The sequence below is a fragment of the Pavona decussata genome, unplaced genomic scaffold (genome assembly GCF_977016875.1).
Source record: "Pavona decussata unplaced genomic scaffold, jaPavDecu1.1 SCAFFOLD_254, whole genome shotgun sequence".
In the NCBI taxonomy this organism is placed as follows: domain Eukaryota; kingdom Metazoa; phylum Cnidaria; class Anthozoa; order Scleractinia; family Agariciidae; genus Pavona; species Pavona decussata.
Window position 1 is genome coordinate 6864785 of NW_028145657.1, and position 22864 is coordinate 6887648.

General features: G+C 37.8%; 1 protein-coding gene and 1 long non-coding RNA gene across 4 annotated transcripts in view; both read right to left on the reverse strand.

Annotated features, from left to right (window-relative positions):
- Positions 1-1753: 1753 nt before the first annotated feature.
- Positions 1754-22864, reverse strand: part of LOC146456865 (guanylate-binding protein 6-like) — an 84954-nt gene continuing 63843 nt past the window's right edge. The window contains exons 1-11 of one of the 3 annotated variants that reach the window (XM_085092863.1): positions 18204-18263; positions 17514-17672; positions 13832-13989; positions 11525-11697; positions 8035-8212; positions 7226-7487; positions 6100-6395; positions 5221-5475; positions 4407-4529; positions 4073-4120; positions 1754-2452 (exon numbers count right to left, since the gene is read on the reverse strand). In XM_085092863.1, the coding sequence (XP_084948989.1) occupies positions 2015-2452; positions 4073-4120; positions 4407-4529; positions 5221-5475; positions 6100-6395; positions 7226-7487; positions 8035-8212; positions 11525-11697; positions 13832-13989; positions 17514-17672; positions 18204-18258 (2145 nt within the window). In that variant the 5' untranslated portion in view covers positions 18259-18263 and the 3' untranslated portion in view covers positions 1754-2014. Of the gene's footprint in view, positions 2453-4072; positions 4121-4406; positions 4530-5220; positions 5476-6099; positions 6396-7225; positions 7488-8034; positions 8213-11524; positions 11698-13831; positions 13990-17513; positions 17673-18203; positions 18264-22864 lie in introns of those variants that run through there. The other 2 variants (XM_085092862.1, XM_085092861.1) reach the window with 2 other exon arrangements.
- Positions 19948-22864, reverse strand: part of LOC146456866 (uncharacterized) — a 48935-nt gene continuing 46018 nt past the window's right edge. The window contains exons 3-4 of the long non-coding RNA XR_014858753.1: positions 21135-21172; positions 19948-20341 (exon numbers count right to left, since the gene is read on the reverse strand). This is a non-coding gene — a long non-coding RNA (uncharacterized LOC146456866). The remainder of the gene's footprint in view (positions 20342-21134; positions 21173-22864) is intronic.

The following is a 22864-nucleotide window of genomic DNA, read 5'->3' on the forward strand; positions in this document are numbered from 1 at the left end:
AGCGCGTGGTATTGTGGGTACGCTGTTGTTTTCTATTTTTCGAAGCTAGAGCTTCCTGAACAATGTCATTTAGAAAGGTTTTGGATGATCTGAAATTATGCTGATTACTCGAGTTGAAAAATCATGTCGATGGAGACTTGGAACGTCGGAACTTTAGGCGTAGTTAAGGTTACCCCTTTACAACACTGAGGTCTTTATATCTTGTCCCATTTCCCTTAGAGTAACACTCTCGGTGAGTACTTTGCTTGACCTCCATGAGCTCTTTTGACTGGACTACAATAAAACAAACCATATCAAACTTCAACTAACACCTTTTTTTTATCAATCAATTAATTAATTAATTTATTTATTTATTTGCCCCAAATCAGGTATTGTTACATTTTGATACCGTCTATCACTTACACAGGAAGTCTCAGAAACCCTTCTAAGCTTATCAGGGAAACCACCTTTCTCACTGACAACAGGTACTAAATTCATGCAGTGACTAAAATTATGACATTTACAGTTTCATTTTTCGGGCTCGAAAGACAGCTTTACCCAGGATCGATCCTCCTCACTATACTAGTGCGACATTATTGTATGAAAAGAAAACATTAAATCGATCTATTTACAGTAGTATATGTTGAATTTGTAGCATCAACATTTTTCAGTTAACGCTTAAATGTTGATTTCAGCTAAATGTTTCTGTTATAATACATCTACTCCTTTATACAAAAAAGAAAAGCCTAACAAAGGGCAAGGCATTTAAAACAACGCCAAAGGTATGAGATGTGAGCCGTTATGCCCATGAGCCCTACCATTGGTAAGTTAAATCAATAACTGTAAATCAATTAAGAACTAAAATACTGTTTTCAGCCAAATACAGCCAAATGTATAAAAGCTAGATAACCTGCCGTGCGACAAACGAACTGGTTCGAACTGGTTGAAATAGACGCCCCTGAGACCTGAGGCCCAGATCACGAACTCTCTTTTTGAGAAACTGTGGTACAGCCTGACCGGATAGTCAAGCAGACTAACAGTATGATTCCCCACGATAAGACTTGCGGTACTAGACTGGGACCTTAAGCAGAGACGACGATGACGATGCCAACAAAAACGGGACCAAAAAATCACATTTGCTTTTTCTGAATAAATTCACGATGATTTCTTTTCCGGAATTTAGTTTTGTGTAATGTGGCAGAATTATCCAAGAGCTAACGTCGTAGGGGTGACTTTAAAGATCAGAAAGAGAAAGGAAAACTAATCAACATGCGTTCACGTTCTCAATAAAACCTTGAATTTGACCCCGCATTTCATGTCGTTGTTTTGAAGAGGACGGCAAAAAAAAAAAAAAAAAAAATGAACCAAAGCACTAATTAAAGACATTGTTTTCTGACGTTCTCCTTGATGTCGTCGTCGCTGCTTAAAGGTCCCTAGTCTCCTATGTGGAATGGTTTGCCAGACTGACTTATTGTTTAAGTTAACAAAAATAAATACCCGCCAATGCTAACGGCACTCATTGACCTCATTAAGCTACAAGGCCCACTGGTAAATAAAGAGGATATTACGTGGCGGCGCGAAGGTATGAATTTTATTTTAGTGTGGTGGGGAATATGGAAAATACGCCACTCGGATCCCGGATGTAGTTTCGTATGAATTTTGCGATTGTTGTATTTTCCACTAAAACCCTATGTAATAAATATATAATAAAGTCTAATAAAGGGTGGCGTGATAAGTCATTCCCAGTAAGTCATATAGAGACTGAACCCTACTCTAAAAGAAAATGTACAAGTTCAATACATGAATGCATCCATCCTAGCAGTTTTACTTGTGTTATTTCTAAATCGAGAGCCAGAAAATTACTCTCGAAGGACTTTTGGTGCTTTAAGGTCGCATCATTCTTTTGCAGATGAATTGCTATTGCTAATCGCATTACTGGGCAATTCAATGTAAATTTCCAAACTAAAAGAGTTTGCACTGCCATCAACATCTTCGGTGTGCAATTGCAAAATACAAATGAAATTTGATTTTGCAATTACATAACACTGCACTTGGAAAGAAGTCCAGCAGCAGCACCCGTTCCTATACCGACAGGTGCAGCGATTGGGGCAAGAGGGGGCACAGCGAGAGAAATCACTCCGCCAATCAGTGGTGCAGCTCCTGCCACAAACCTGCAAATTTTTTCAAAAGTTCTAGGTTCCTCTACTCTTTCCAGGTCCTGTCGAATTTTTTCTAACTGCTCAGTCATTTCCTTAATTTTTTCCATGTTTTCCCTCTCGTGTTTTTGCATTTCATCAAGACGATCTTGCAGTTCTTTTTTTTTTTTTGCGAATTCTTCACGTTGCTTCCGAGCTTCATTCATGTTTGCTGCATGCATGTTACGTATTTGGTCTGTTTCTGCCTTCATTTCCTTCTGTATTTGTTCCTTGGTTCTTTTCTTTTCTTCATCTCGATTTTGCTTCAACATTTCCATCTGAAAAGACAAAACGACAATAGAGTTCCAAAATAGATTTTCATTGAAAGGTCTCTTCTCTTTTCAAAAAGAACGTAAACGATTTCACTGGTTAACTACCCTATGTATTTTTGTATCAAATAGCTGTTACTTTTATTTTTATTTTGTTTTTGTTTTAATGACTATTTTTACTACGGAATTATTTCTTCTTCTTCATTTTTTTCGGAATTCCTTTGTTAACTAAGTTGTCATCATTAGTGTATAAAATACGGTTTAATATTTTATATTGAAAAATCCTTAATTTCGTGTCTAGAGTAGCATTAAAAGATAGAGAATAAATTTTCTTCCATTCATCTGAAAGATTTGGGTATTCAGTATTTAGTCTGGCTTGAGCAGAAGGTGTGGTAGCTTTGTCTGAGCAGAATTCCTTATAAAGAGTTTTAGAGGATGTGCTTAGAAGATCAACTATCTCTCCCTTTATAGGTAAAAGGAAAGTGTTTCCATTGAAAGGGTGCGGGTCATGCCCAGTAAACGTATTTACTTTGATGATAGACCGCCATTCACCCGGTATAGCATTGCCAATCCCCATCAACGAAAACAGTTGACTTGGCGATAGCCGAGCTCTAATAACTTTCTCGCTTTTAAGGAAACTACGATCCTGTGATACCAAATCACCTACTTTTAATTAATTGTGCCACAATTGCGAAACAGTTGTTGATATATGGATTTTCCTTGGCTAAGTATATTCTTATTATTCCAAATTACTTGGTTCATCACAACCTCATAAGTAACAACATTCCCTTGCATGAAGACAGCCCCTATAAAAGAAGACAGCCCCTATAAAACAAAGTGTTGCAAATGCCGTCACGTGTGTGGCTGAAAACATTGCAAACCCGCGGCTTCAAATCTTCCTGAGTGAAATTACTTTGATGGTGCACGAAATACTGGATCCAAAGAAGATTGTACCGATGAAGCAGATGAACACAAAATGTCCAAATAATTAGAAATGACATTGTTCCAATTTGTGGAAATCAAGTTATTCATATTTGTACGCACTAGATTAAATTCTCCCAAGTTTCATCGTCATAAGGAATAAATAGGTTTGAAGTGCAGGAGGGCGGCTTTTGGCACAAAAGAGCACACGCTAGATAAAGTTTAGACATATAGAATAACAAAGAAACTATGAGGATCACTATTTCTTCCTACATGGGATGCTAGTCTTCAGGCAAGGTTAGCTTCAGTACGTTGTCGCCATGCAGTATCAATCTTAGTAAAAAGTAAACCACAAGGAGGCCCTGACATTTTTCTTTAGGATAGTAAAGCGAGGGATCCACTCGAGCACGCGCAAAAATTTTCACGCTCGCTCGCATGGTTCGTTCGCTTTACTATCCCCTATCACCGAGAAAAAGATTTTAAAGGACTGCTCGAAGTGTAAGTAAAAAGACACAACATGGAGTAAAATGTCTTGGGAATGGGAAAACTCGACGGTTCAGTTGAAGTCACGAACCACCGAACTCCAATCTACAGGCGGAAGACCCATGGAAGTCCAACCCGTTGAAATGTTTCACTACGTCTCCACAGAACGCTGTTAGTAGAAACATAATTTCACTTTACCAAGGAATAGCACAAAATTAACGTTACCTCGTTTTGCAAGTCACTATTTTCCTGCTGCAGGCGTGCCTGTTGTTCCTGGTAAACCAAATGATATAGGTTACTATTCCATCGTGAGACACTCTAAGCATTCAGTTGATATCAGTTGTTCACCTGTTTAAAGAACTGGGACTACCAAAAACTCACGGTGACCGCCCGCCTCTGTAACGAGGAACCTCCGAAATATTTTTAACTCAATGCCAAAAGAAGTGTTTAATCTTAGCTTTTATTTATTTATTTATTTATTTATTTATTTATTTATTTATCCAGTCATTTATTTTAACAAACATGCCTATGACTTTAAAAACATGTTTTGCATACTTACTCGCAGCTTTTCCCTCTCTTGGTCTTGCAACGCTCTGGCAGCCAAAATTTGAGCTTGCTTTGCGTCAAAATCTTTGAGCTGCCTAAGCATTGCCATGTATTGCTCCTTCTCCCTTATTAGCTCCTAAAAAGCCAAATGTATGTTAAGTTAGTATACAAAACCTTCGTTTTAGATGGAGAGGACTTTTCAAGTCCTTTATACAACTTGACAATATTATAATTATTTATAATTATCATTGTTTAACACTATTCAGACAGGAGGAAGCGACTGGGGGTGCTGAAGTTGGAATGCAGAAGATTCCCTAACTTGCTCCGCAGGCGGAATTAAATGCTGGGAAAACAAACGGGTACTTCCGACTGCGACGCAAGCTGGAGGGGCCGCTTTACTTCAATATCAGAGGGTTGTGTAGTATTTCTCGTTTTTGTTTTGTTTTGTTGTGTTTTTGAAGTGTCTTTTCGAATGCCGCTAGACGCCAAACCGCTCAGAAGGAGTGGAATGAAAATTAGTTAAGTTAAGACCGTCTTTCTTCACCGTGGCCACTTCTGGTTTCTACTATGGAAATAAGTTTCATTCATATGCGAACAAAATTATTTTTCACATGCACCTATCTTCCAGACATTAACGACACAGTTGTTGGCAGGATGCAACGTTTTATTAGCCATCTCAGCTAACAGCGGCTTTCATAACGTTTCTCAGCCTTCATTTAAGAAAACCAGCCATTTCTCAGCTGAGAGTTAAGATTTTGGCCAAATCAATTATCGGCTATCATTTAAGCCCATGCAGACCCTCGTAAGTAACAACATTCTTCTCTTACTGGATGGAAGTCATAAAACACTGAAGTAATGGCATCTTTGGCGCCCTTCGCTTCCTTTTCGTAGATGTCCTTGATTCTCAGATATGCCTTAGTGATGTCGTCAAAAGACACTTTGGCTCCTCCTTTCGCCTGGAGACGCTGGAAAACTGGATCCAGGTGCTCCGCTTTAAGTCGCTGAAGGAGATCTTTGCAAAACTGTCTTGTTAGTCTTTCGTTTTCAGTATGCCAATCGTTTAATGTGCTTTCCATGGACACCTAATTTAGTAACAAATGATAAAACATGTCAGAGGCTTAAGAAAAACTAAAACGAATTCGAAGCTTGTTTTTTAGAAGCGAAATTTTATTCGCAACAATTCTATTATTTAAAGCCATTGAATCACGTACGGTTCTTCTCCAAATTAATGCCTTCCTTTCAAAATTCCATTAGATATCGATGCAAATGACAATACAGCTCTCTAATGTATGGTTACAGCCACTTTACATAGAATTAGACATTCCGAAGAATAAAAAGAAAAATCAATTAAAGAACACCGACTATATTGCAGGAAACACAATACCTACTAAATGGTTTTGGTTAAACTCGGTCACAAATGGTTTCACCAGTATTGGCAGGGAAATGTATTAGAAGTCCTCAACAACAAGAAAGAATAATTCGAAATGTAGAACCAGAATATAAAAATAGACGTTGATAGAATGAAAGCCGCACAAAGCCTAAAGATAATGAAATAGACAAGAGGGAAGACAAGAGATCCTGGGAACAGGGTTGAAATATAGCCCGGTCTAGATAGGATTAAACCTTGATTATGATTATTGGAAAAATGCTTTCTAGAATTATTGTTGAATAATCATCTCTGAAATACTTAAATTGAACTAACACACCTTCAGCTCCCTCATATGCTTTTCCACTGTTTCCGTTGCAAATCCAGCCACGCCCGCCATGAAAACTCCTTCGCACTCCTCAAAGGCCTTATTGTGACTCATGCGAATCAGATCGTTGTCACAGGGCAGCTCGTTGGATAGTTGCGCTGAGAGCAGTGCCAGATAAGTCTTTAGAGCGGCCTCTATGGCGACAGAGCATATTTTTTTAACGACAGACTGCCAAGCACTCTCAACATCAGGAATAACACCAGGGGTGTTTATGGCTTCAATGTAGATCTCAACTAAGGCAGCAAGACCTAATTAAATTGAAATAAATATTTAGCAGAGAATTTACGTCGGTGCATAAACTTAGCTTCCATAACAACCTCCATTTTTCTTGCCTTTAGATATCGACAGGCTCAGTTATATTTTGAAGATCGCAAATGATCTTCCTGCCAAATGGAAGCCATCTTTGATTTTAGGATTTTCCCCAAATATTCAGGAAAGCGCCGAAATTGAACGAATAACAAACAAAATTAAAACAATAAATGAGCTAAAAACATAAACGTTTACGGTAAGGAAATATTTTTCATTTTCTGAAAAAACTGCCTTTCGAAAATTGGTTGCTATGGTAACATCAATTTCAATGAATACTAACCAATCACATCAATTTTTTTCCAAACAAATTTCTTAACAAGTCCTGACGTTTCCGGGCTTAAACATTGAAAAAAGGTTTCTCAGGTTCAAAGTCGACGCGGGCAGAATCCCTTCCCGGTATAGTTAAGGCAGTCGAGCACAGACCTTGAAACGCAAAACTAACTGTGCATGGACTGAATTAATTACTGTATTTTCTCGATTAAACGCCCCCGGCGTTTATTTAAAACTTGGCCTCAGGGATCCGGCGTTTATTTGAAGCCGGCGTTTAATCGGGCTCCTGCCAGAAATCCCAACAAACTGGATTATATCACTTAGAAAATAGGACTAACAAAGTGTGTGAGGCTTTTCCGATAGTATTGTTTTAACGTTCCATTGTAACGTTATACAAGTGAAATATTCGTTACCACGTAAAAAAAAGGTAGTTTTTTGGAAGATTAATCAAATCTGGGGACGAGCTCGAGCACGTGCTACTAAAAGTATATAATGATACCTTCTCCAGTGACAAACTCTCCGTTATTGATGCTGGTTTTGGGAGCCAACGTAGTTTTTATTAGACGCTTGAAATCTTCTAAGCCACTAAGGAAGTCGGGATTTATGTTACTCCTAACTTGGTTAATGCGTCGGAGATCCTCAGGCTTACAGGAAGGAGGAGGTAACATAAAAGCGTCAAAACGAGGAAACAAACGAAGGATGCTCTCAGCAACTTGGTCCTTTGCTTGGCCGGTCACTGCATAGGCCTCTTCGTTAAAAACCTGACAAAATATGGAAATATGATGAAATTTAACGAAGCTGTACTTATATAGACCTTTTTCATAAATGGCGGCCGATTTATTATTCTTTTCAATATATGTTAATTAGCCCTACTAACCTCATTTCAAAGTAAAAATTCTTTTGAATTTTGCACATGCTGACGAGGCTAGAAGGGCTAATTTTCATGAAAACAAAAGAATAATTTATCGGCCGCCATTTATGAAAAAGGTCTATAGAGTTCAGTAAAGTGACCGAAAAATAATTAACAGATAAAACAAGTAGTCTCGCATTGTTTAATACCATAAGCATTAACGATAGCATTATCCTCATCATCAGGATCAGCACCATTGTAATCTGGTAGTCTTAAGTAATGTATGGCTATTGACGTACCCTAATCGAGTATATTCTTCTTATTAGTTTATCGTAAAATCAGTATAATATGTCTCAAGTGCTGATATAAATTTCAGAGTAGAAGGAATTTATGTTTTTATTAAAGTGCCGCTTAAATTAGCGAAAAGCACACCAGATAAATCTTACTTAAATTGTTACCTCTTTTAAGAAGTAGTCCTTGATGTCTTTGCAGTCACTTGGGAGAAAGAGTACCACATCTCTAAGCAGCCAGATAAAATGAGGAAAGGTTTTGTGATAGAACTCAATGTCTTTCTCGCCGTGAGCAGTACCGGGCTCTGACCGAGTGCGAATTCTTTGAGAGAGCTTGACAATAAAACTTTAAAATATGGTTAAGAGAACCATACAGTTATGCAGGAATTTAAACTTTAAACTTTCACAAATTGACAAAATATATAATTCTGCCATACTCCTAGCCTACTGCGTGTTCCATATGGTATATGGTGGTATAAAACTGTCCCACCGCTTACGTATGTATACATGGGAAAGTTTGAGGTGATAATAAGTATTATTATTATTATTATTATTATTGTTATTGTTATTATTATTATTATTATTATTATTATTATTGTTTTCTTTTTATCAAATGGAACTGACTTTAAAATGCCGAATTCCAGTTTTTAAAACTTCATGACATTTGTTTTTTTTCTTTGCCTTTACAAAAACATTATTGCTTGAAAATATTACCTTTTTTTTAATCGAAATGAATTGTGAATAGGTTTTGAATAGCTCTTTTTTATATACTTTCAACTTATTATTATTTTTTTAAAATAATAATAATTCTTTATTAAAATATTCCACACAAATTGCGTTCAAGTTCTACTTGATCAAAAGAAAAGAAAAAAAAATAAACAAAATACGCATCTCTCAAATGGCCCCTTCTGCAGTTTCAATGTCAATGTCCGCGTTCTTGATGGCACGTTGAATTCTTCGTAATGTCCTAGAACCTCTAAGACAGACGAGTGCGGATCTTAACAGTGCGAGTGAAATTCGGCTTTTGATCCATGACATGGTTTTGGCATATTGCTCCCCTTTCTTGATAGCAATCAGCTCCGCTAATCGACTATGGTATCTCAAGCATTCATTGCTCATTTCGCCGGTTGTAGTGAAGACCAAAGGTGTAAATGTTCCATGCTCAATGCCGAGAACTCTCCTTGAGTACAGGCGCTTTTTCTCATTCTCATGCGTACGAGAGATCTGTTGCGGCTCCAGGTCCTTATACGATTCAGCATTGGGGTGGCAAACCCCTTACATCAAAGATTGCCGATCGTCGATGCTCCCAGAACCCACGTGCATGGATATCCAATCACGCATCTTGTGCTTTGTTGGATCCTCTTCTTAACTGTTCTCCAGAGATGTCTAGGAGAACTGGCTCAGTCTCAACGTCACTGCAAACTGTACTCAGGAGTTCAGCCTCCAGATCTCTGAGCTCATTGTGACGGTGAATGACGAAACCTCCTAGTTTACAGATCATGGAGTGGTCAACTGTAAAAACTTCCCCACAGGCACATGTGGAAGGGATGTCATCTACTGGCCAGTCATAGCGTAGTTTAACAGCGTCGCGGAACTGCCTTTTATTGAGGTTAAAACCCAGCTAGATCTTTAAGATGGAGGACTGTAAGCCACGCCGATGATCCTTTTTCCGCCGCCAGATTCAGTGCTCGCTTAGTCTTGCATGATGCCATCTCCTTAATACGCTCTGTTCTGTCTACGAGTTCCTTTGATCTTTCCCTTGTTACTGCCTGTTGTGCTGATTTTACGAGGGAATCTTCTGGTAGCTCATGTGACTGAGATACGATTTGTTCAACGAGGGGTGTTGTTACTTTGACTGAGGAAGCGTACTCGCGGCTTGCTTCAAGGCATGGGTTTCCAAAACCAAGACCACCTAGGCGGACTGGCAGCGCTAGAATGGTCCTATCTAGCTGATTACACTTTCGCTCAGTTATTATTATTATTATCATTATTATTATTATTATTATTATTATGATTATGATTATGATTATGATTATGATTATGATTATGATTATGATTATGATTATGATTATGATTATGATTATTATCATTATTATTATTATTATGTCATGTCGTCTGGTGTTTCGTTCGGTTGCTGTGTTGTGTATTTTTATTTTTCCATTCAGTCAGATTAATTATCAAGCCCAGAAAGACTGTAAAGTTATTGTTGATTGAAAGATAACCGGTCTTCTTCTCGGGCTTAGTATTGGCATATTTTCCTCCCGGTTCTCTATAAGCAATTCTTCGTTCAAGAAAGGTTGTTTGTTAAACATTTGAGCAGTTTTGGCTGGTCAACATACAGCAAAATCTCCGTGACAGTGCCCCTTAAGCAGACGTTATTTCATTGCTTAGTTTAGCTGTTGCAGCTCCAAACCTGTCCGATTCGGCCTGTCCAGTTACAAGCTGCTTGTAATCGGATAGGCCAAATTGGACAGTTCAACAGACAATAAAAATGAAGCAACAAATGTTACTATTTAGCGAATGAAATTTAACTACCCAGTAGAAGCCGACCAATCAAAATCATCATGATGGAAAAAAGTCGAGAGAGCAGGTTGCCAAGTTTCAGCCTCAAAACAAAAATGAACGAGATTAACTGGCCAAACAACTTTTTATGAACTATATTCTTAAGAATTTGAAAACTTGTTTAATAACATTGTTTCTGAAGCCTTGAAACTAAGGAAAATGATACAGTCCTGGAATTTACATTATGGCAATTGGAGCGAGTGAATGAGCGGGCTGCACTCGCCAAGACAATCATACAGCAAATGCAAAAAAACTGCAGATGAACTGTTACCATTACTCCTTGATTATACTCCACCCAGTCTAGATAACTACGGTTAATAATAAACTTTCTTAATAAGCGAGTAAGAAAAGAAACATTTATGACGTTAACAACTATGATGACGTGTAATGTTTTAAATGGTGATAATTGTCAGTGATAATTATAATATAAGCCTTACGATGTTTACAGTTTATGGTACAAAAGTATTTTGTACGCATTTTGTAATGAATTTTGTCCTTAGGATCCTGACACAAATCTGGTGATGGTATACGGGCGGAGGGGGGGGGGGGGAGGGGTTGAGGAGAGGTTTGTTGCTTATTCAACAATTTAAAACTAGCTTAAAATAATACATTTTTTTTTCATTTGCGTTATTGTTGCAATGGTTGACAACATAACTTTTAAAAAAACTTAATCCCTCGGACCGTACGCGCTAAACTACACAAAGACTGAAAGCTAAAAGAAAGAAAGAAAGAAAGAAAGAAAGAAAGAAAGAAAGAAAGAAAGAAAGAAAGAAAGAAAGAAAGAAAGAAAGAAAGAAAGAAAGAAAGAAAGAAAAAAAGAAAGAAAGAAAGAAAGGAAAGAAAGAAAAAAAGAAAGAAAGAAAGAAAGAAAGAAAGAAAGAAAGAAAGAAAGAAAGAAAGAAAGAAAGAAAGAAAGAAAGAAAGAAAGAAAGAAAGAAAGAAAGAAAGAAAGAAAGAAAGAAAGAAAGAAAGAAAGAAAGAAAGAAAGAAAGAAAGAAAGAAAGAAAGAAAGAAAGAAAGAAAGAAAGAAAGAAAGAAAGAAAGAAAGAAAGAAAGAAAGAAAGAAAGAAAAAAAAAAAAATTCATAAAAGGATACTCAAGCTTTTCAAGATCATTTCTTGTCGGCACACTCTGAGAATTGTATATGAGCACCGAGGCCAACAAAACAATTAAGGTAAAGATTTGGTGATCATCAAAGCCTTCCCTCTGCGCGGAGTCAATTCCTTCAGAATCCAGCAAAACCACTGTGATCTCCCGGCCATTAGAATCCTAACAGACAAGTAAACCAGTAAACAGATTAACAGGCAAATCAACCCACAAGGTTCATTTTGGTGGATATTTGTTCGGGAGGTCTTACTCGCCTCGAAAATTCGAATTAAGTTTTAAAGGAAAATCTTATAAGTTTTCTTTGGCAAAAACGTCATCTCAAAATTTCTTAATACTGGAAAACTTGATTCAGTTTTCGGAGTGGGAAATATCCCGATAAAAATGCGAAGGTCAGCTAGTATTTTCTTAAAGTCAGCAACAGCTTAGCCTCTCCCGCAGACGCTCTTTTGACTAGTCACGCAATCTTTCCCTCCCAATGAGACGTCTGCTGAAACGAAAGGCACACTTCTTTCCTATTGTTAGCTTATTGTTAGCAAAGATCAGGCAGAGTCCTCTTAAAAATTACTAGAGGGCCAATCGGCGCTAAGTTCTTTTGTATGAAAAAGCCAATCATAAGCTGTGTTTGAAACGGCTCCCTTGAGGCGATGAATTTTCTCGGGAGTTCCCAGTTCATTCCAAAACCAAGACTTCCGTTTAAAAAAAATAAAGCAAATCTGAAAGCAGTTCAAGAGTTGGTACAGGAGGACTACAAGTACTACGAGGACTGCTAAGAACCAAGCGACTGCGGCAAGATTCTACTGAAACGGAGGTGGATATTATTCTGCCGATCTCACCTTGAACTCTGAGACAACGCGCCGCAGAAAAATCACTTAAATTTGTCACCTTGCCTACCACTTCTAACACTTCGGATCTTAACCCTGGAAAACGATGGCGAAAGTTGTTCATTATAGGAGGATTGCTAAGGTCATTCAGGTCAATCTGGGATCATTTCGCTAAACGTCGAGGAAATTCGCCAAACACCGCCCTCCAACAAACGTTTGTTTGTTAAACTTACGTAGCTCGGCACCTTGCTTTCAAAATCGGGAACTGACCATTAGTTTTACAGAAGTTCAGGAGTGAAAATAAATAAATAATATCTACTTCTGGAGGTTTTCCACTTGATCTTTCACGAAATTCACAAGTGGCCAAACAACTATGTACAACAATATGTTTCGTAATGTTGCATGTCACGTCTAAAACCAACGGCAAACACTGACAAATTAGCAATTTTCTGAACCCGGTCGGTGACTTTACTAAACCATCCTTCATTTTATTCACAAAACATGCTATAGCTTATCTCTGGACGATTTAAATCAACAACTGTTTTCATCAGTTTGTTGCACACAGTCGCCGAAATCCGACACTGATATTTTCAAATCTCTCACCCGAAAATTATCCAAGTCCAACCTACACCTCCAGGATTGGAAAGTGCGCTCTGACTGGACTACGCTAATAGCCCATCGTTTCAGCAGACGTTCGTTGGGGAAGAAACATTGCGTGACGAGCCAAAAGAGCGTCTCCGAGGGAGGCTTAAGCAACTGCTCGTAAATTTGAGAAATTAGATTCACTTTCCTAAATCTTCCTGCCACTTTCAGCTAAAGCATCCGAACAAATCATACTAGTACAACAGCTTAATATGCCTTTAAAAGACTGTCAAACGATCTGAGTACATAGAGGAAAACATTGGAAGTATTTTGCTTCAATGTTCTCGTTTGGAGCCTCTGTTTCTAGCATAGACCAATCTCAATTTTACCAACAATTGCAATTATTTTTGAGAAGCGTTTTTGAGCAAGACTACAGCTATTTTAACTGTGATAAGTTGCTTTATTTAAACCAATTCGTTTTATGTTACTTCATTTAACCTTCTACACTGCATATTAGATATGATAAATGATTGGATCACTATGAAAAACTTACTTCAAATATGTTTAATAAATATACTTTTCTTAACTTTTACATGGACAACGAGAAAAAGCAAGGGTAAGTAAGTAAGTAAACTTTTTTTAGCCAGGGTGGCCCATTCAGCTACATGGCTGTTATCCAGAGGGGCCCTAGTAATAACATGTGACAACAAATATAATATGAATTAATTTAAATAGTGAAGAAAAAATGACTTGTGGTGTTTGACATGCAAATGTTTAAAATGGTGGGGGTATTGCTCAAAGGAGATTATCCGCAAATTAGACAATGTGTGACGATAAAAGGTACTTGGATTCACTATTTCATACCTTGGCGATTTAATTCAATATTTCCAAACCTGTTGTTTTTCAGGTACAATCCAATACCAGATTCCAATAGTCTCAGCAACCATTTCATGCCCTAGAGGAAAGATTTCCGGTTGATCAAAAGCTTCGGCCAACACGAAAGACTTCCCTTTTCTGTATGTGCCTGCTACAGATACCACACACACTGGACCTGAATAAAAAAAGAATAAAAATGAAAACTAGAATTTTTATTCAAAACGACCAATTTTCAATAGAGATACACTGTCTTTCTCCACTCAAATTAAATTCCAACTCAAACGTGCAGATGAACAGGAGACAATTAATTCTGTTTCAAAGCAAAAAAGAATTTTAATTGATGGACATCATTCCATTCTTTAAGCCCTGGTCAAACGGCGCATGATAGTCAATGATAGTTGATGATAGTCCATGGTAGTTAAAGCGCGCGCGCTCGTTTGACCACCAACTATCATGCGCTATCATCAACTATCATCAACTATCATTCACTTTGAGCGTGTTCAAATTCTTCATGATAGTTGATGATAGTTTTTCCCGTTTGACCCGGCACGTGCATGATAGTCGACGACAGTTTTTCGGTCAGTTGTTTTCTCCACCAGCACTCTCTATATTCATTTTTCCGTTAGTTCTTCCAACAACTGAAGGAAAACGAAGCAGGCTGCTACTAACTTTTGTCGTGAAAATTTCATGCATGCGAATTTTTGTTTACGATGTTTACACTCGGCAGGTGCCTACAAACTATCGTCAGCTATCACGAGAGATTCTTCGAGCCTTTTGACCACCCGCTTGAAAGTTGATTATAGTGGATGATAGTATTGACTATCATCGACTGTCAAGCGCTGCTTAACCAGGGCTTTAAATAAAAATGGTTTTTGAAAGGAAGATCTCAACTAAAGGACCTCTTAAAGATGATGGATACTTTCTTAATTACAAAGAGTTCCAAAGAAAATACAGCTGCAAAACCAACCCCCTGAAATTTTAACAAGTTTTGAGTGCTATCCCCGACTACCTTTTGTCTAAAGAAAGAAGCTGAGGCAACATTTCAAAAAATGAAAATGATGTATTATTCAGTAAGTGACGCAGGCATACTCGAAAAAAATTGGAGTGCTCCAATCAGGAGTCGAAGGTCTTAGGTTTGGAGCTAAATTTAGATAAAGCTAAAGCAAAGGACATTCGTTTGGATCTCAAATTTGTACATTGGATTGCCATTACAAAAAAGTGCTATTTCACTTTGGAATCAGACAAGACAGCACTTGTCTATATTGCGAAAAAGAAGATTCCTTTGACGACACCTTCATTTCTTGTCGATTTACACAATCCTTTAAGGAAGTGTTTTTAGGTGGATCAACTGTGGGAATAACTCCCACTTGATTCCTTCGTTAAAAGAATCTTTATTTGGTTTATTTGTAACATCAACTAATAGCCGCCTGACAGCAAAACTAAACTATACTCTATTATTTATGACATTTAATTGATATTTTCCCTTGTAAGCCCCATAACAAACCAATAACCCTCTCCGACTTCGTCAACCAAATATATAATAAATATCAATTAGAAAAACATGTTAATCAATTGTCACTAAAGAGCCGTTATTATCAAATACGTATACGTTGTCGTACTTGCAATACTGTAAGATGTGATATACTTTCGTGTAAAAAGTATGTAACACGGGAAATGTAAGTAAATTAACAAACTTATTAGAAGTGTTATTAGTACCGTCAGTGTTGTACTATTAATAGATTCTGCAGTAAATCGTAACTCATTTGTTCTGTAAAGTTGCATTATTGTAAGTAGTATTCCCTGATCCTCATTAAAATAAAGTAAAAAAAAAAATGAAAATTACACTCTCAGTTCGTGAGGTTGGAATTTAAAAAAAACGAAAGCAAAACAATACCAACAATTTGAACTATAATATATGGCAAACATAATATACAAAATTAAAAAAAAATTGATCTATTTTCTTGATTTAAATGAAACACGAAAACACTTCAAACCATGGTGTTTGCATAGTAAAAGTAAATAGAACGAAAAATAAACAATTATATCTTGGAAATGTTGTAAAAAAAAAAAAAAAAAAAAAAAGCGCCCTGAAGTTATTTTTTTTTTCTCTACGGTAGTCTTATTTAATTTTTAAGTCAGTGGCTTGCATCAGAACAAGTATTTTTGTTTCTGAAATTAAATTTATCGTTGTTGAAGAATTTTGTGCCTGTTTTTCTCATGCAACTTACACTGGATCGCACAAAATGCATAACTAAATATCGATCATTACAAGCTTCAATCCAAAGCCAAAATATATAACTGATATCGGTAACTTTCAGGTCGATCAGTCGCAGAGAAGACTGTTTTATAGGCGTTTAAAAGTAAAAGTATCAAAACACCTCAATAAAGCTTTCCATAAAGAGATTAGTAGAATTGGTCGTTCGCGTCACGACTGATAATTCTGTCTCATATTAGCCAAATATTTATACAAATGATTTCTCAGAGTCACGCATAAATTCACTCCAACTTCACATAATGTGTTTACACGACAAAAACAGAAATAACCACTGACATTATGTTGCATGCTTTCTGTTATGCTTCTTTCATTTCAGCTACCGGCTAAGGCGAAAGGGGTAAACAATGGCACATGAACCGACACTTTTGAGTCAATGATTTTCTTACCCCAATTCGATGTCTTCCTTAAATCAGCGACTGAAAAGTTCTATGGTTGGTTGTAATGCAATAACAGGAACGAATACATTGCATTACTTAGAGCGATTTTATATGCCCATGTGAACAAAACAAGTTAGGAGGGATGTTGTTTAGTTGTGGTTACTATGGGCGCGTTCTTTTGGGACTATTCCAGAATAGGAATACTCGGAATAATCTCGTACCCATATGTCCCACGGTCAGGTGAAGGGCCGGATGTCACAATTAAGAGAGTGAGATCTGGGCACGAGATTATACTCGAAATAGAAGGTATTTGTGTTCTTTTGGGAGCTATTCCGTTTTCGGAATGAACGGAATATCATTCTGTTCATTCTGCTTCCGATAGCAGAATGAACAGAATGGAACGAATACGGTTTACTCGGAATAGACAGAATACGCGTTCTTTTGGGAAATCACTCGCGATATAAAGTCAGACGGCTTCCTCGACGAAACCTTGGATACGAGCATATTTTCGGCGACGCCTTGCACTGTGCAAAACACTTAAAAGTACAAAACGTTCTCCTTTATCTTCTTTATTAAAATTCCTTCATTTTCGCTAAGTTCCGACAAATCGAAGGCATGGCGAAAAAGCTGGTAGTTATGGCAAACACTTTTTAGCCGTGTTTAGCCGCCATGTTCGCTGACACTCAAGTGCGTGCGCAAACATAGTAGTTCTCAGGTCACCTCCACCATGGGTATTCCGTTTCCAGATTTTAGAAGCGTTCTTTTCGAAATTGAAATTCCTTATATTCTGTTATTCCTAAACCGGAATAAGAATAGCTAAAATAGCCCGAAACGAATGAACTCTATGATTCTGCTTAGCTGTTTATAGCTTTTATCTATTATGGTGGTCAACTAGAAAGCCTTTGCTACTTTGACCACCACACACATTTTATAATTTGTACTGTATTTATTTTTATCTTGTAATCATCTGTTGAAATACTTTTCTTTCTATGTTAATGTTGTGTAAATAGTGTGAAACAAATGAACCATGAACCAAATTAAATTTACCTTTAATCTTCCTGAGGTCGTCAAGTGCTTCCTTGATTACATAGAGCGAGGAGCGTTTCGGTCCTGTTTTATTGCATTTTCTCGTTTGTGGGTCCCACTCATAATTATTTGGCAGACAAAGCGGCATGGCCAATGGTCCTTGCCCACGGTTATCGGGTTCTGTCGGGTAAAATAAAAAAAAGAGTCCCTTGTACGACATAAAATCCAATGAAAGTACTCAAAATGAAAGAACGGGGTTGATCCAAACAATTCGAGAAAGGCCTGAACTTTACGAAATTAATAAGAGAGGTCGATAATACAAAATGTGAGGCCATAAATTCCTTATGATGCCCATATCACCTTTGTAAACAAACCCAAAGGCATTATCGTCTGACCAGGATTTTCGGGGAAAGATTTTAATTTTTATTGAAATTGGTAGTCCGTAGTTCTAGTGCCCACAGTCAAAAAGGGTATCAAATTTAGGGCTAGCCAGAACAAAAATATCTACCCAGGATGTGGAGGAAAGGCATTTTTTCCAGGTCGACTTTCCACCTTTTTTTTTTTTTTTTTTAATATTTGTACAAGCGCCACTAATCTTCATGACTTTATTTTAGAAAATTTTCTGGGAAGAATTTCTTGTAGTAGGAAAGAGTTCACTGGATTTATCACTGGATAACAAAAACGTACGAATCGTGGAATATTAACACTTACCTTTATAACCCATCCGCTTTAGCGATGTACTCACTGTCTTGCTAGTATTCATCATTTGAATTTCCTGCAGAAAATTGAGGCACAAGTATAATTTCGATAAAATAAATCCAGCTAACTTGCAGCATTCTTTTGTTGAAAATATACATGCACTCAGAGAACATCCAGCTCTTCCTGAAAAGGAGGGGTATATGATAACTTTGTTTTTGCTGTTGTTCGTTATTATACGAACGCGAAATCTAACAAGCTGGGGTCTCACTATATAGAATACTTGGGCCTCACATTTGGCCTATTGTAAGTGAAGTTATGGACAGACCCAACCCACCGACCCCAAAACACATTCGTTACCGTCATTGTCATTATTAGAATAATGAATGGAAAACAAAATCGGATGGCTACGCTTTTGCAGTCCAATTTGTTTAATCCCGTCGAGAACTAGTAGATGATGGATTGAATTAGGCGACACGAAGTTGAAACACCAATGAAATAATTAAACTAACAAATAAAATCAAAGATTTTCCGAGATTCCTTGAAATGTCATTAAACAATTGATTCATGTTTTAATGTGCGTATATGATGCACGCGGAACGTTTGAAGAGCACACGAGAAACGTAAGAGTTGCTCGAGGTGCAGCCGAGAGCAAGTTGACCGAAACGCTAGCTTCTTGTCTGCTCTCTAAATTTCCCAAGTTTGCCGTGCGTCCATACTCTGAAAACGCACAGATGACGCCAAAACGTGGTAAGATAAAAAGAAGTACGCTACTAGCTGCAGTCCAGTAGCGTGCCTCATGTCCTTATCACGTTTTGACGTCCTCTGTACGAAAGAAGTTACAAACAATGATTCAAAACAATCCTTCAGTGCGGAAGGATTTCTGACCCAAAATAGTATAGCATTTCAGTTGCTTCACTGCAATTTGTAATCGATTACTCGCAGGTACCGGATTTCACTCGGCGTCATATTTGGGCAAATACTAGTTTCCTTCCTGTTCACATCACAACAAAGTGTTAACTTTTTTAACCTGGTTGAAGTCGCTCACAACGGTCGTTGTCGGATTTTTCATCAGCAAGTTTTACTTCACTGTGAATATTTTGCGTATGTTTGTTCGCTACTCGTCAAAACAGTTTGCAAAACTCTGCACCCTGATCACGTGCGCCTGACACACCACTCGATAGCGTGATACTTACGTCTTTACTCCTAATACAAATTCCGCCACAACGATGAAAACACGTGTTTTGCACTGTTCATTGTATACAACTCGGTATACGCACAGCTTAATGCATGAATCAATTAATTCATAACATTGTCGATGGAAATTTACGCACATGTACGACAAACAATTGGACGAAAACAGGGGGAAAAGTAGACAAAAAACATCCGCACGAGGAAATTAAATAAGGTCTTAGCTTCTTATTTAAATTCTTTGTCCATTTCTCAACTGACGACGGTCCTTTTTTTCTGCCGCCCTGGGCCCCTCTTGCAAGAAAAAAGATATTCAGCAAAGCAAGAAAAAGGTCGAGTATGTTTATACGACATTAGCGTGCTCCACAAAAGTTTTCGTTCCCTGAATTTTATTTTGCTGATTTGTCAGCTATGGTGATGAACGATGACGCAAACTTCTTATTTAAGTGGAAATGCAGCTGTAGTATAAATCATTCGAGGTACGATATCACCTCCACTACAGTAAAAACTCAACCACTCTGTAGCTGCAAGTTTTTCTTCTGAAAAAAGAAAATGTTTGTCTGCAATATATTATTTTTCGGTAAATGATGTTAAGGGCCTTCGTTTTTTATTATATTACACGATATGAGTTTTATAGTCTAGTTTTTATAGTCTTTACAATGCTGTCACATTTGACTGGTCTGTTTCCAGTGACCCAACAGTGAATCTAAAAACTAAAAGCCAATCAATTTTTCTGCACGGAATGCCTGCCCTTGATAATTGCGATCTTGACGACGAGCATCCTCTTCAGATATCTCAAGAGAGAGCTGCAGCGCTCTTGCCAGGTCTTCGTCATCTTTTTCTTGTTGAAGTCGCTGTTCGTGATTGCTATGATCTCGACTGCGACCGTTATCCTGCCGCTTCTCAATAGAAAGCTGCAACGCTCTTTGCAAGGCCATGTCTTCATTTTCTTGCTGGAATCGCTGCCGCCAATATTAGTTGAAAAAGATGAACAAAATCGATAGGTCAGGATGATCCTTATGTGACCCTCTTAGGGCACATCCGGTCTCACAAAAAAAAAAAACAAAAAAAAAAACAAAAAAACAAAACGGGGGAATCACATGTGATCTGCTCAAAAAGTGCAGCACGAAATGGGATTGTCTTGTTTATGCAATGTTGTACATAAGAACAATAAGACCTAATTTAAACACCCAGAGCGACTCCATTAGAGCCAAACTCTTTGTTTAACTTTCAATTTATTCATCTCTTCACTATATATACTCGATTTCATTATTTTACTTTCACTTGGTAATGACGTTCTGGAAACGCCGAAACGTCGTGCTATGGTTTACAATATTTTATCGCAGATTTTTATTGTCAGATGTTATGCACACGATGAAATTCTCGGAAAAAAATTCCGAACCCCCAGCAGGAATCGAACCCACGACCTTCCAGTTACTAGTCTGGATGCTCTAACCGCTGGGCGGACTCATGTGGTGAACAGGTCACATGCTTGAGACACCCATAGCTCAGTGGTTAGAGCATCCAGACTAGTAACTGGAAGGTCGTGGGTTCGATTCCTGCTGGTGGCTCGGACATTTTTTCCGAGAATTTTATCGTGTACATAACATCTATTTTATAGCATTGGGTGGTTGGCTAGTTCGCTATATAATAATGTAGCAATCGTAAGTTAGTTAAGTTATACTTTCCCATTAAACTACATCTGGAAATGAAGCAAAATGACTATACAAACAAAGTGGTCAGGATAACACTTACGTCCATTTTATTTTTATTCCGTGGTGCAATTGACAACCCTGCAAATGTGCAAATACGTTTAATATCAGGTTACAAACGAATTTTGGCATTATGCATTTTTTAAACACGCGTAAAAGCTGCAACATCTATGTTAAAAAGGGGGCAAAATAATACTTAACAGGCCAACAATTTGTTGGGTATATACATGGCCTCCCACTCAACTGTTGCAGTGGGAACTTAGTAGCTGTCCGATCCACACCGGTTGCCTCATTTAGGCCACTTGAGGCTGTTTCAAAGTGCGTGACGTCAATAAATTACGTAACAGCGGTAACCAATAACACGCGACCTGTTGCCTTTTTATCTAAGTTGATTTCCAAGCCAGTTTATCTAAAAGAAAGGGCATCGTTTAGAGGATACCGTATTTTTGACTGAAAAAATTTAGTGCAAGTTGCTGCACGTGATAATTTGTAAAATCAGCGATGCGTGCGAGATAGCAAATTGTTACGTGCAGTGCAATTTTTAATTTTTAATTCAAAAATACCTTTTCTTTTCGCATGATCTGACTTGGAAATCAATTTCAATAAAGTTTTAAATTTTCTTAGCGAGTAAAATTCTCAGTTTCTTGCCGGGTTGTCTTGGAATCTTGTCAGAATTCAAATTAATTTCAACGGCTTTCTTTGATTGACGTCCTTCAAAACGCAAGTTTATCCGAATTTATTGAAGGCGAGAGGTCGCGTAGCCACTGTAACGCATGGGTGCGTTTCAGTGCGCTTGTTGACAAAGTAATTGCCTTCATTTCCAATCCTTGCAATTGCGGGTGACGACTATGAAGTACCTAAAATTCTGTGTTTTGTTTGAAGGTTCATTCTTTGTTCTTATCCAAAAAGTTTAAAAAAATGGCATATTCGATACTGAATGCACTTTAAGAATTTTCACTGAAAAATGTCAACCAACCGAAGATCATTGATCCCAACACATACTCAGCCTTTCCGCTACCGCATTTGAGGCACACTACAAGCCTGGCAATCTACACCTAATTCAAGGCATCAAATGGTAATTCTTTTTTCACACAGCAAAGTGGAAGAGGGCTCCATAAACCAAAAAGCCTATTCAATGGAATGGAATGTGTGAATATACTGACAAGACAACAACTCATTTAGAGCTCAATGCAAAATGGGTGATAGTGATGATTTTGCCTCAGAACCAAAATTACCTCTGCTTTGGCAAACAGACTCACTGCCTATTAAGTTAGAAATCTAGCTCTACGTTCATTGCAATCTAGCTACAGTGTAAAGGCCAAATTTGGATTCTTAGGCCAAATTGTTAAAGTGCACCTAACAGTAGATTTTTTTATTCGACGAAATAAATCTACTTTCTTTCTAAAGTGTTCCAGCGAAAAACTTTTTTGATTTGGTTGAATCCTCGATTTTCGGTGCTTCAGCGAAGGTTTGAAAATCGCACCATTTTTGTTGTGCGGCCGTGTTTTGGCGGGGAATGGATCGAGCTGCTCTGTGACGTCACGCCACGGACGAAGGATCGTTCGCTTTCCAGTCTTTCTACTCCTGTTTTGCAATTACATGACCTAATATGCCTTCCCGATGTGTTGTTGGAGGCTGTGGTAACGAACCAAATCTAGAAAAGGGGAAAGGTCTCCATTTACTACCATATTATGGTGACGATCGTCCCGTTCCCTTGAAGAGACAGAAACGATGGGTAGATTTTGCAAAACTCAAGCGTGCGAAGTGGGAACC